This window comes from Aulonocara stuartgranti (assembly GCF_965226115.1).
Source record: "Aulonocara stuartgranti genome assembly, chromosome: 1".
NCBI lineage: Eukaryota > Metazoa > Chordata > Actinopteri > Cichliformes > Cichlidae > Aulonocara > Aulonocara stuartgranti.
Window position 1 is genome coordinate 2,810,309 of NC_138939.1, and position 10,565 is coordinate 2,820,873.

At 43.4% G+C, this 10,565-nt stretch overlaps 1 protein-coding gene across 3 annotated transcripts in view; it reads right to left on the reverse strand.

Annotated features, from left to right (window-relative positions):
* The window catches only part of LOC309709147 (uncharacterized protein), a 51,112-nt gene that overhangs the window by 7,559 nt on the left and 32,988 nt on the right, over window positions 1-10,565 (reverse strand). For all 3 annotated transcript variants that reach the window (XM_082537637.1, XM_082537636.1, XM_082537638.1), the window contains one exon: window positions 388-471. In XM_082537637.1, the coding sequence (XP_082393763.1) occupies window positions 388-471 (84 nt within the window). The remainder of the gene's footprint in view (window positions 1-387; window positions 472-10,565) is intronic.

Consider the following 10,565-nt stretch of genomic DNA (forward strand, 5'->3'; position numbering starts at 1 on the left):
AAGATGGATCTTAAAAATCCTAAAACACTGAAGTGATTCAACAGACGGACCTTTTAAAACCATTTTAAAATGTAGAAGAATCTAAAAATGTTGCGATTCAATCGCTCGTTTTATTTTATGGGAACACGTGACTACCAAACATGAACCAGGACCAGCTGGAACATTTTAACGTCTTCCAGCCTTTCTGCACAGTTTCCTGCTGCTGATGTTCTGCTTCACAGTTTACATTCACAGCATCGTGTAACTCCTGCAGGTTATAGTTACTCTGAAGGTTTCTCAGCATCTACTGTTACAGAGTCAGAGTTACCACAACATGTAAGTACCGGGAAAAACAATCCTTAAAATATATTTTTTACATTAAAGGTGAGACGTCAGATCAGGTCGTACCTTGACGGTGCAGTCGTCGCTCGCTGAAGCTAACCACTTCCCATCAGGACTGAAGGCCAAACTCCTCACAGCCTGAGTGTGACCCTGCAACACCAACACTGGTCAGATTTTTGCTATCGAGACTCATGTGAAGCTTTTATTTTGAAGGAAAGTAGAAGCTCTGAGCCTGGTTCTGGAGTTTTTCCTTCCCACTGTCGCCAAAGTGCTCATAGGAGGTCATATGATTGTTGGTTTTTCTCTGTATGTAGATCTTAAAGTATAAAGGGCATTGAGGTGACTGATGTTGTGATTTGGCGCTGCATAAACAAAATTAAATTGAAGTCTCTCAGTTCTTTTAAATGCAATAATCCGTTTACTGTAAGACTCCATAAAAGCTCCGACTGACACAGTTTAATCCGAATCATTCTGAGCGTCCTCGGCTTTGGCGCACAGTGACCACGTGTCTGTGTGTGTTTGTTTTGTATGTGATGGTACAACTGTGGAAAACAAGCATCAGAATGTAGAGCGGGGCTTAAACATCTGAAAAACATCAAAAATCTGTCAGAAACCTGAAAACAATCAGGATTTAGCTTTTCACACGGTGCTGTTTCCAGGTCAGATGAGGTCAACTCATTTGCATAAAAGATCAGATTCCACTGAAGCAAATGTCCACATCACACTTTGTTAGGTCACCACAGGTGTGTTTACCAAATCCACCTGCAGCCACTGTCCACCTGTTAGAAACGTGCACCTGGATTCGAGCAGGATATTAGGAGCCGGCCTGTCATCCTGAGCACAAACTTACCTTATATCTGAACACGTATCCTTTCCTCCGCAAGTCCCACAGCTGACAGCAGAAAAGAAGAGACATTTCATTAGAGCGGATTAAGACTTCAAGGATGTTCTCACACAGGAAAGCACGCCTACCTTAATGTTTGTGTCCATGGAGCTGGAGGCCAGGAAGTCTCCAAAGGGATGGAAGCCCAGGCTGGTGATGTTGGCTTTGTGTCCCATCAGAGTCCTTAAAACTGAGCACAGGAAGCAGCAGGGTCACCTCTTTGCATCTCTTTCTAACTAAGACCCAGCTTAGGTGCATTAAAACGCCTCCGCATGATGGGACGGACGATTATTCTGACTGCGGGGTACAACGTCCTCCGTTACAGCCTGAGACTGAACACTGAGGAAGCTGTATCAATTTTCAAAATAAGAGTAGATGGAAAAATACTACTAATAATAACATATACTCAATCAGACTGATGTACTATATTACAGAGGCTGACATCATGTGGTATGACGGATGTCCTGTGTCCTCGAGGCAGCAGAGGTGGAAGAGCTCATAGCTCAAACTTTGCACTCAGAAATTTAGAAAAAACTCACCACACTAATAAAAAAAAGCAAGTTGATTTTAACATGTTTCAGCTCTTTGTGTGTCATATTTCTAATCGACTGGTTCGCTCACTTCACTTCTCTTTGTCAGTGTGAACCTTACGCTGTCCACCGCTGATCTAAAGCACCTGTGCAGATAAATTACGCACACAGACAGTTTAGAGGCGGTGAAGCTTTGACTAAAAAGCCTCATAGCCACAGAACAGACAGAGTCTTACTCTTGGCAGCCTCCAGGTCCCAGACTCGTATTGAACCTGACTGCGACCCGGCGGCGACCTGCTCCTCCGACACGTTGAAATGGATAGACTCCACTGGGTTCTTGTGACCAGTCAGACTCTGAGAGGAAACAGTCAGAACAGACATCATCACCTAAAACTGCACCTCGCTCCTTTCTCAAAAACTCAAAACACAGACTGTATATCAAAATGTTAGTGTTAGTGAAGCTGCTGAGGGACACCACGTCACCTGTCAATCACAAAATAAGCCCACCTTCATCTCCTGCTTTATCGTCCCCTGAACACTAATGGAAACCATCATTTCCAAAATGAGCTTCATCTTTTATTCAATAAGACCTGAAAACAGCGACTGAGACCATAAAGCCGTCAGGAAACTGTTTACTGAGCTCAGAGATCAGGTGAGGAGGCGGCTCGTTTTCTCACAGACTTCTATTCACAGTCAGAGGAGTCGCCCCCTGCTGGACATCCATGAAAATCGCAGGTTTAAGCTTCACTTTTCAGAATTCAAATCTACACCCATCCTTTATACAGGGAGTGCAGAATTTCAATGATTTATTTTTACCAGTGAAACCAATATAACATCTCCACATTCACAAATATACATTTCTGACATTCAAAAACAAAACAAAAACAAATCAGCCACCAATATAGCCACCTTTCTTTGCAAGGACACTCAAAAGCCTGCCATCCATGGATTCTGTCAGTGTTTTGATCTGTTCACCATCAACATTGCGTGCAGCAGCAACCACAGCCTCCCAGACACTGTTCAGAGAGGTGTACTGTTTTCCCTCCTTGTAAATCTCACATTTGATGATGGACCACAGGTTCTCAATGGGGTTCAGATCAGGTGAACAAGGAGGCCATGTCATTAGTTTTTCTTCTTTTATACCCTTTCTTGCCAGCCACGCTGTGGAGTACTTGGACGCGTGTGATGGAGCATTGTCCTGCATGAAAATCATGTTTTTCTTGAAGGATGCAGACTTCTTCCTGTACCACTGCTTGAAGAAGGTGTCTTCCAGAAACTGGCAGTAGGACTGGGAGTTGAGCTTGACTCCATCCTCAACCCGAAAAGGCCCCACAAGCTCATCTTTGATGATACCAGCCCAAACCAGTACTCCACCTCCACCTTGCTGGCGTCTGAGTCGGACTGGAGCTCTCTGCCCTTTACCAATCCAGCCACGGGCCCATCCATCTGGCCCATCAAGACTCACTCTCATTTCATCAGTCCATAAAACCTTAGAAAAACCAGTCTTGAGATATTTCTTGGCCCAGTCTTGACGTTTCAGCTTGTGTGTCTTGTTCAGTGGTGGTCGTCTTTCAGCCTTTCTTACCTTGGCCATGTCTCTGAGTATTGCACACCTTGTGCTTTTGGGCACTCCAGTGATGTTGCAGCTCTGAAATATGGCCAAACTGGTGGCAAGTGGCATCTTGGCAGCTGGACGCTTGACTTTTCTCAGTTCATGGGCAGTTATTTTGCGCCTTGGTTTTTCCACACGCTTCTTGCGACCCTGTTGACTATTTTGAATGAAACGCTTGATTGTTCGATGATCACGCTTCAGAAGCTTTGCAGTTTTGAGACTGCTGCATCCCTCTGCAAGATATCTCACTATTTTTGACTTTTCTGAGCCTGTCAAGTCCTTCTTTTGACCCATTTTGCCAAAGGAAAGGACGTTGCCTAATAATTATGCACACCTGATATAGGGTGTTGATGTCATTAGACCACACCCCTTCTCATTACAGAGATGCACATCACCTAATATGCTTAATTGGTAGTAGGCTTTCGAGCCTATACAGCTTGGAGTAAGACAACATGCATGAAGAGGATGATGTGGACAAAATACTCATTTGCCTAATAATTCTGCACTCCCTGTATACAGTCTGCGCTCTGCCATGATGTGGTGCACTACACACAACGTAAGAGGTCAGGCAGGTTAGTTTAGTTGGAGGAAGATGGCGAGCAGTGGAGGGGAAACATGAGTCTGTTTAATTCCCATGGAGCGAACTCTGTTTTCATCATTTAACAATCAGAAATGAATCAATAATAAAGATAAAAGCGTGAGGTGGTGACAGGAGAGAGGCAGGTGTGGGCATCATGACCTGCAGACTGCAGAAGAGCAGTAGGTAAAGGATGGGTTCCTTTGAATCTGCTCATGTTTCAGGCCTAAAAAACCTCGACGGAAACCTTAAAAATTAGAAACCCATCGCATTTTGCATTGCGGGGGACTCACCATGATGCAGTTGGCCTTGCTGACGGCCCAGATGTTGACCCTGCAGTCCTCTCCTCCTGTGGCCAGCAGGCGGCCCGAGCTTTTCCCCAGAGCCAGACAGGAAATGGAGCTGGATTGAGCCTCGAACTCCTCTGTACGGCAACAAAGGAGGAACAAATTCAGGTCGGGCTGGGCTGCTGGACAGGAAGGGTGTGATGATCGTTTGAGTAACTTTAATACTCACGAAGGCGCCATGCGATCTTGGTTGTGCTGGAGGCAGCCATACTGGTCATACTGGGAGACTGGCTGCTGTGTTTGACGACCCCGGCTGAGGTTAATTCATGAGACGGACATCAGCTCCTGGTTTAAAATGGAGCACTGTAACAAAAAATAATTTCCCCCAGGGATCAATAAAGTATTCTGATTCTGATTCTGATTTAGTGTTTGCACTGAGCGTCAAACACCTGCAGGAACACAACACAGTGATAAATAAGTGATAGAAGAGATAAGACATATAAAACCGTCTCAGTCTCGCCTCTCTGACGCTGAGCTCTCATTTCTACTCCCAGTGAAGATACCATCGTCTTCAGCTCGGCCTCCAAACCACACAGGTGTCACTACCACCCTGTAAACCCTCCCTTTCATGCTGGCTGCCGTCCTTCTGTCACAAATCACCCCTGAAACTCCACCAAGCCTGCACACTTCTTCATGTCTCTTGTGTGCTGTCCCTTGTTTTGGATGGTTGACCCCAAGTATTTAAACTCATCTATTATTGGAAAACACTGTATACAAGCCAGAAGCCAGATGATATAAGTTAGTTAAACTGCAGGAATGTCTTAAAGATATAAAAACCTTGATGACCGTTAATTTCCTACAAATATAGTATCTAAGCAGATTCTTACTCTGGATGGCATTACCTTGGCCTCCAGTAACGCTGTGAGGAACCTTGGAGTCATTTTTGACCAGGACATGTCCTTCAACGCACATATTAAACAAATATGTAAGACTGCTTTCTTCCATTTGTGCAACATCTCTAAAATTAGAAATATCCTGTCTCAGAGTGACGCTGAAAAACTAGTTCATGCATTTATTACTTCCAGGCTGGACGACTGTAATTCATTATTATCAGGATGTCCTAAAAACTCCCTGAAAAGCCTTCAGCTAATCCAAAATGCTGCAGCAAGAGTCCTGACAGGGACTAGAAAGAGAGAGCAGATTTCTCCTGCTATAGTCTCAGGCTGCTGAAGGATTCCCATGATGCACTGAGTGTTTTCTTTTCCTCCCCTCACTCCCATACCGGCCCCTCCCCGAGCGTGGTTCTTCTCGAGGTTACTTCCTGTGACAATAAGTTTTTCCTCACCACTGTCACCAAGTGCTTGTTCATTTTACCTTTATTTATACAAATAGTCCTGAGACTCAATGCCTCATTTACAAGAGAGACCTGTTTCAAACAGGCATAATAAAATAACACCAATAAAATATTGAATATTTTACCAAGTGTCTACACAGTCAAACTAAAAACAAGATTCCCAGTGATGATTTCACAAAACCATTTATGCGTCTTTTAAAGTCTACGAGCAAAATCAGCTGAGAGCCTGAAATCCTTCTGTCATGTAATCCATGAGGACGGGACAGAAAAGGAGAATACCTTCTCTCTGAGGTCTGAACAGTGAGTGCAAAGAAGTCCTGAGACCGCAGATTGTGACTAAACTATTTGTCAGATTACAGGTAATCTGACAAATAGGAGACGAGTAAACCAGAAATGAATTTAGAGACAAAATGCTATCAATGAACCATCCTGCATGAGGCTAATGAGGACTAATCAACCAGTGAATATAACGTACAGTGGTGTGCTAAAGGTTTTGAGCCGGTGATAAATCTTAATGCCGTGATAAACAAAGTCCAACGATCCATTTCTAAGAAAAACAAAACTCCAGCTTCAGCCTAGCTTCAACAGGAACTCGATGTTTGTAAGACTCCACAGCTTCATTGTTAATACATGTACCTTGAGAAGATACAAGAGAGGGAAGTTAGGATTAGGGTTAACCGAACCCTCTGAGAAGAACACAACCGTGGTTTTTTTTATAGATGCATTTCAAAGACAGCCTTAGCAGAAACAGCTGTGACTGTGTACGATCAAAAGCTAACTGCAAATGTTCGAAAACCATGTCGATACCAGGGTACCAGATTATTACCACAATTAATCATCTGCGTAAAAATAGGCAGTTGCACTTAGATTTTGTCCCACAGCACTGACATAAATAGTAAATAACGCAGGTCCCAAGACAGAAACCTGTGGCACTCCATCAGTCACATTTAAAAAACTGGAAGAGAGACCATTAAACTGCACACACTGCTTATGGTGAGAAAGGTGCTTAGCTTGGTCTGAACGGCCCTTTTCCAATAACCTCTGACATAAAACCCCACGATCAACAGTGCCGGAGGCTTTCGATCAATAAAAAGAGGGGTGCAGTATTTCTTTGCTTCCAGGGCCTCGTAGATATCATTGAGAACTTTAAATTTTAAACCTTTAAGTTACAGTACTGGAGAGATAAAATATCATTTTCATTCTGATAGCTCTAAGGTTGATTATTCCTCAGCCATTAAAGAATCTCAGCTAAAATACAGAGTTTGCAGATTGGTTCATATTATTACCATCCAAGAATCATCACCTTTCAGGAGGGCAGTACAAAGGCACACTGGGATCTCTGCTGAAGTGTTCAGTTGTATGGAAAGATTAAAAATATAAGACGCTGGCTCATCTATGATGCTTGCAAGCAGACGCAAGAAAAACGGAGACAGACTGTCTGGACCGGTGACTTTTTAATGTTAATGCTCTTCAAAGCTGTCAGAGAGAGAATTTATAGTCTGCCAAAGCGTCCCAGGGACTTTGAGACTGTCAGTGGTTAAGATCAGAAAGTGATCACATTTGGATTTCCTAATAGAAGCAGCGAAGCTATTACGCAGCTGCCAAACCTTAGCCATTGGCATCAGTGTCGGACTTTCTTGAAGCTGCTCAGGGCTGCTTCCTGTCCCGCCCTTTCACTCTGACCTGGCTAAAAGCAGCATGTTTGTCCACAAGGCAGATAAAACTCTCAGAGTAATATTTACATGCTAAGTTAACACCGTCCATCAATGTAAAACTGACCCAATGTAAATTCATGAAGTCGTGACAAAAGGCTTGCTCATGTAAAAGCTTTAAATTTCTGTTTGTGATGATGCTCAGAGCATGAAACTGTTCCTCGCAGCACCAACCATGCAGCGATCAGTCAAGTCGCTGGTAAAAACTGCTGTGGAGAAATGATGTGGCACATTAATCAAAGATGATTTATCTGGGGAATAAGGTGTGTGGGGCTTTAGTCATTTGTGTTAGATTAAAAACAGTGTGCCTTAAAATAATCAGACACAGGAGAAAACCGATCCCAATTAAAATCACCTACCAGAATGATTTCATTATAATAGCTGAGCCAAAGAGGAGAACGTGCCAGGGTCAAAGTCAACAGCAGTTAAAGACCTAGCTTTATAAAAAAAACTGTCACACTTCTGCCTTTCTGAGGCTGCTTGAGCGATAAATTTTAAATCCATAAATTCCCACATCTCACGTCTCAGAAACAATTATTCATTTGGCACTACCTCCGGTGCTTGCATGTTAACCTTTCCACTCGTCTCTCTCATTGTGTGAATGAGAGTGAGACGAGTGGCACGTTATCCTCTTCGGTTCAGCTATTTTCCTCCTACTGACTTTCATTCCTCTTGTGTTCAGAGCATACCTCGACCTGCTCCCACTGCAGCTCACGGTGTCATCTGCAAACATCACGATCCACAGAGACTCCTGCCTGGCCTCGTCTATCAGCCTGTCCCCATCACCACAGCAAACAAGAAGGGGCTCAGAGGAGATCCCTGATGTAATCCCACCCCCATCTTGAACCCATCTGTCATTCCTACCACACACCTCACCACTGTCTCTCTCTGTCCTCATACATGTCCTGCACCACCCTCACATCCTTCTCTGCTACTCCCGACTTCCTCATGCAGTACCACAGTTCATCTCGTGATCCATAAAGACACGGTGCAGATACATCATCAACAACCTCAAAGCAACCGCACAATTCAAACTCCTTGAATTTTTTTCTTAAATAACATAATTCTTCACCTGCAAACACAAGATTTCACAAATGAACAAACAGAATAAATCTTGTTTGGTGTTATCAGGTGATGTCGGTTGGTGTCTGATATTCATTTCCTGCTATAACAAAAGTCTCCCAAATATGGGATAAATAAGATATTTCTCATCCTCATCAGCACCTTCATCTACATCCAAACTGTTAGATAATATCTATTTTTCTAACACAAAAATAATACTTAAAATCTGCAAGAACCTTCATGTGTTACTGTCTGCAGACTGAAGCGAACATTTCTGTTTATGGAAACTGGCGCATTTTTCTCAGATCATAACGTGTATGAAAACACCGGTAAACTAACTGAGCAGTGCTGTTGTGGTCAGGAGTGTTTGCTCTGCTCTCCTGGAGCTTCAGCTAACTTCAGGTAATCTCATTAAGGTTCTTCATTAAGCTCATTAAACCACAGACGAGCTCATGTTCAGACTAACACAGCAGAGGAGGTCCGTCTGCTCCCCACTTTAACCCGTTAACTCTGACTCTGTGGCGGGTGTTCCAGATCAACTGGCGTTTAGATCAACTGGCGTTTAGATCAACTGGCGTTTAGATCAACTGGCGTTGGTCGAACAGATGTGTGGCAGTCTTGCGTTTCAGGAGCTCCCACCGACAAACCAGCAAAAAAACGCCAAATGTGTCACCTGTGACACTTGTGAGGTTGTCTCAAACACACTCCGTCAGTCTTGATGCTGTTGAACAACAAAATGTTTAAAAATGTGGCGAGTTTACCTGGTGATATCCTCATGCGCGACGCGATCAACTGGCGTTTAGATCAACTGGCGTTTAGATCGCGAAAACAGCAAACAAGTATGTTGTTCACAGGACACAAAGAGTAAACGATCGTTTACTCTTTGTGTCCTGTGAACAACATCGGCGTGGTGTTACTTGTTTGCTGTTTTCGCGATCTAAACGCCAGTTGATCTAAACGCCAGTTGATCTGGAACACCGGTGCTGACCTAACCACCCGCCGTACCGAGCTCCGGGCTAACGTTAGCCGAACACTGAGGCCGGGCATCGGCGTCAGGAGCAGCGGCTCCCCGGCGGAACTTGGACCGAGCAGACGCAGTCTGGCGTTGGGCAGCTTACCTCGGTCTGTCGGTCACCGACGGACGGCTTAAAGTTGATCCGGTGAGGCGGCGACAGCAACTTGTCGACGGTCCGTTTACTGCTCGGCTGCAGCTTAGCAACTGAATCACACACCTCACTTCCGGTGACGTCATTACCCTTTTCCCCCAAACAACTTTATTAACAAATACGCTTCGAAGTCATGACTGTAGAAAACGATCACTAGGTTGAACTTTTCAGTAGCGCCGTTAACTTAGCGGTATTTATCTTAAATTTCCATTTCTCCAGATTTGACATGTTTCTCTTTGTTTTTATTTTTGTTACGTTTGCCAAACTTTTCCCTTTTTCTCAAATCTTTTCTGGTAAATTTAGATTTTTTTCCTTATAATTTCTCCTAAATGCATCTTTTATTTTCTTGTGATTAAGTATTTTCCCCCTCACATATCTGTCCCTTTTCTAAATTTGGTTTTTAGTTTCTCATAAACCTGGTTACCCGCCCCCTCTAAATTTGCCTCTAATGATTTAAGCTGCACTGAAAGAAAAGCAGCTTTGTAAGAAAATGAAAGCTATCTAAAATGACATTGTGTATTTACAAAACTAAAATAAAACAAAATTAATTAGGAAATTAATTCATTAGTTCAGGGCTGGATTGGGACAAAAAATCGGTCCGGGCATTTTGACTAGTGACCGGCCCACCAGGTATTACAGGAAAAGCCATAAAGCCTTTGAATGAAAACAAACGCTGTTGTGACAGTGATGTACAGTCTTGTTGGTATATGTAGGATTTCTATACATTGTACATCAGATGAAAACTTTGGTTGTAAGATTCAGATAATTATTTATTAAAAGCGAGACATTTTAAATGAGAATAAGAAAGAAAAGTATTTCTTTGTGCCCCCCTCTCCCTGTTAATGCCCTACCTGCCCCCCTGGCAAAACTTTGCTAGACCCGCCCCTGCACAGTTACCAGCTGTCAGCTACATAAAAAAGGATCCTGGTGTTATTTGTCTCTCAGAAACAGTTGATAACTTCAACTCATTCATGTCATCTAAAAGGTAAACCTGTTTCTCCATCACCTGTTCAGCTCTGATGATCCAGTAAGGACATCTCCTGGTTTCATCTTCATGTTTC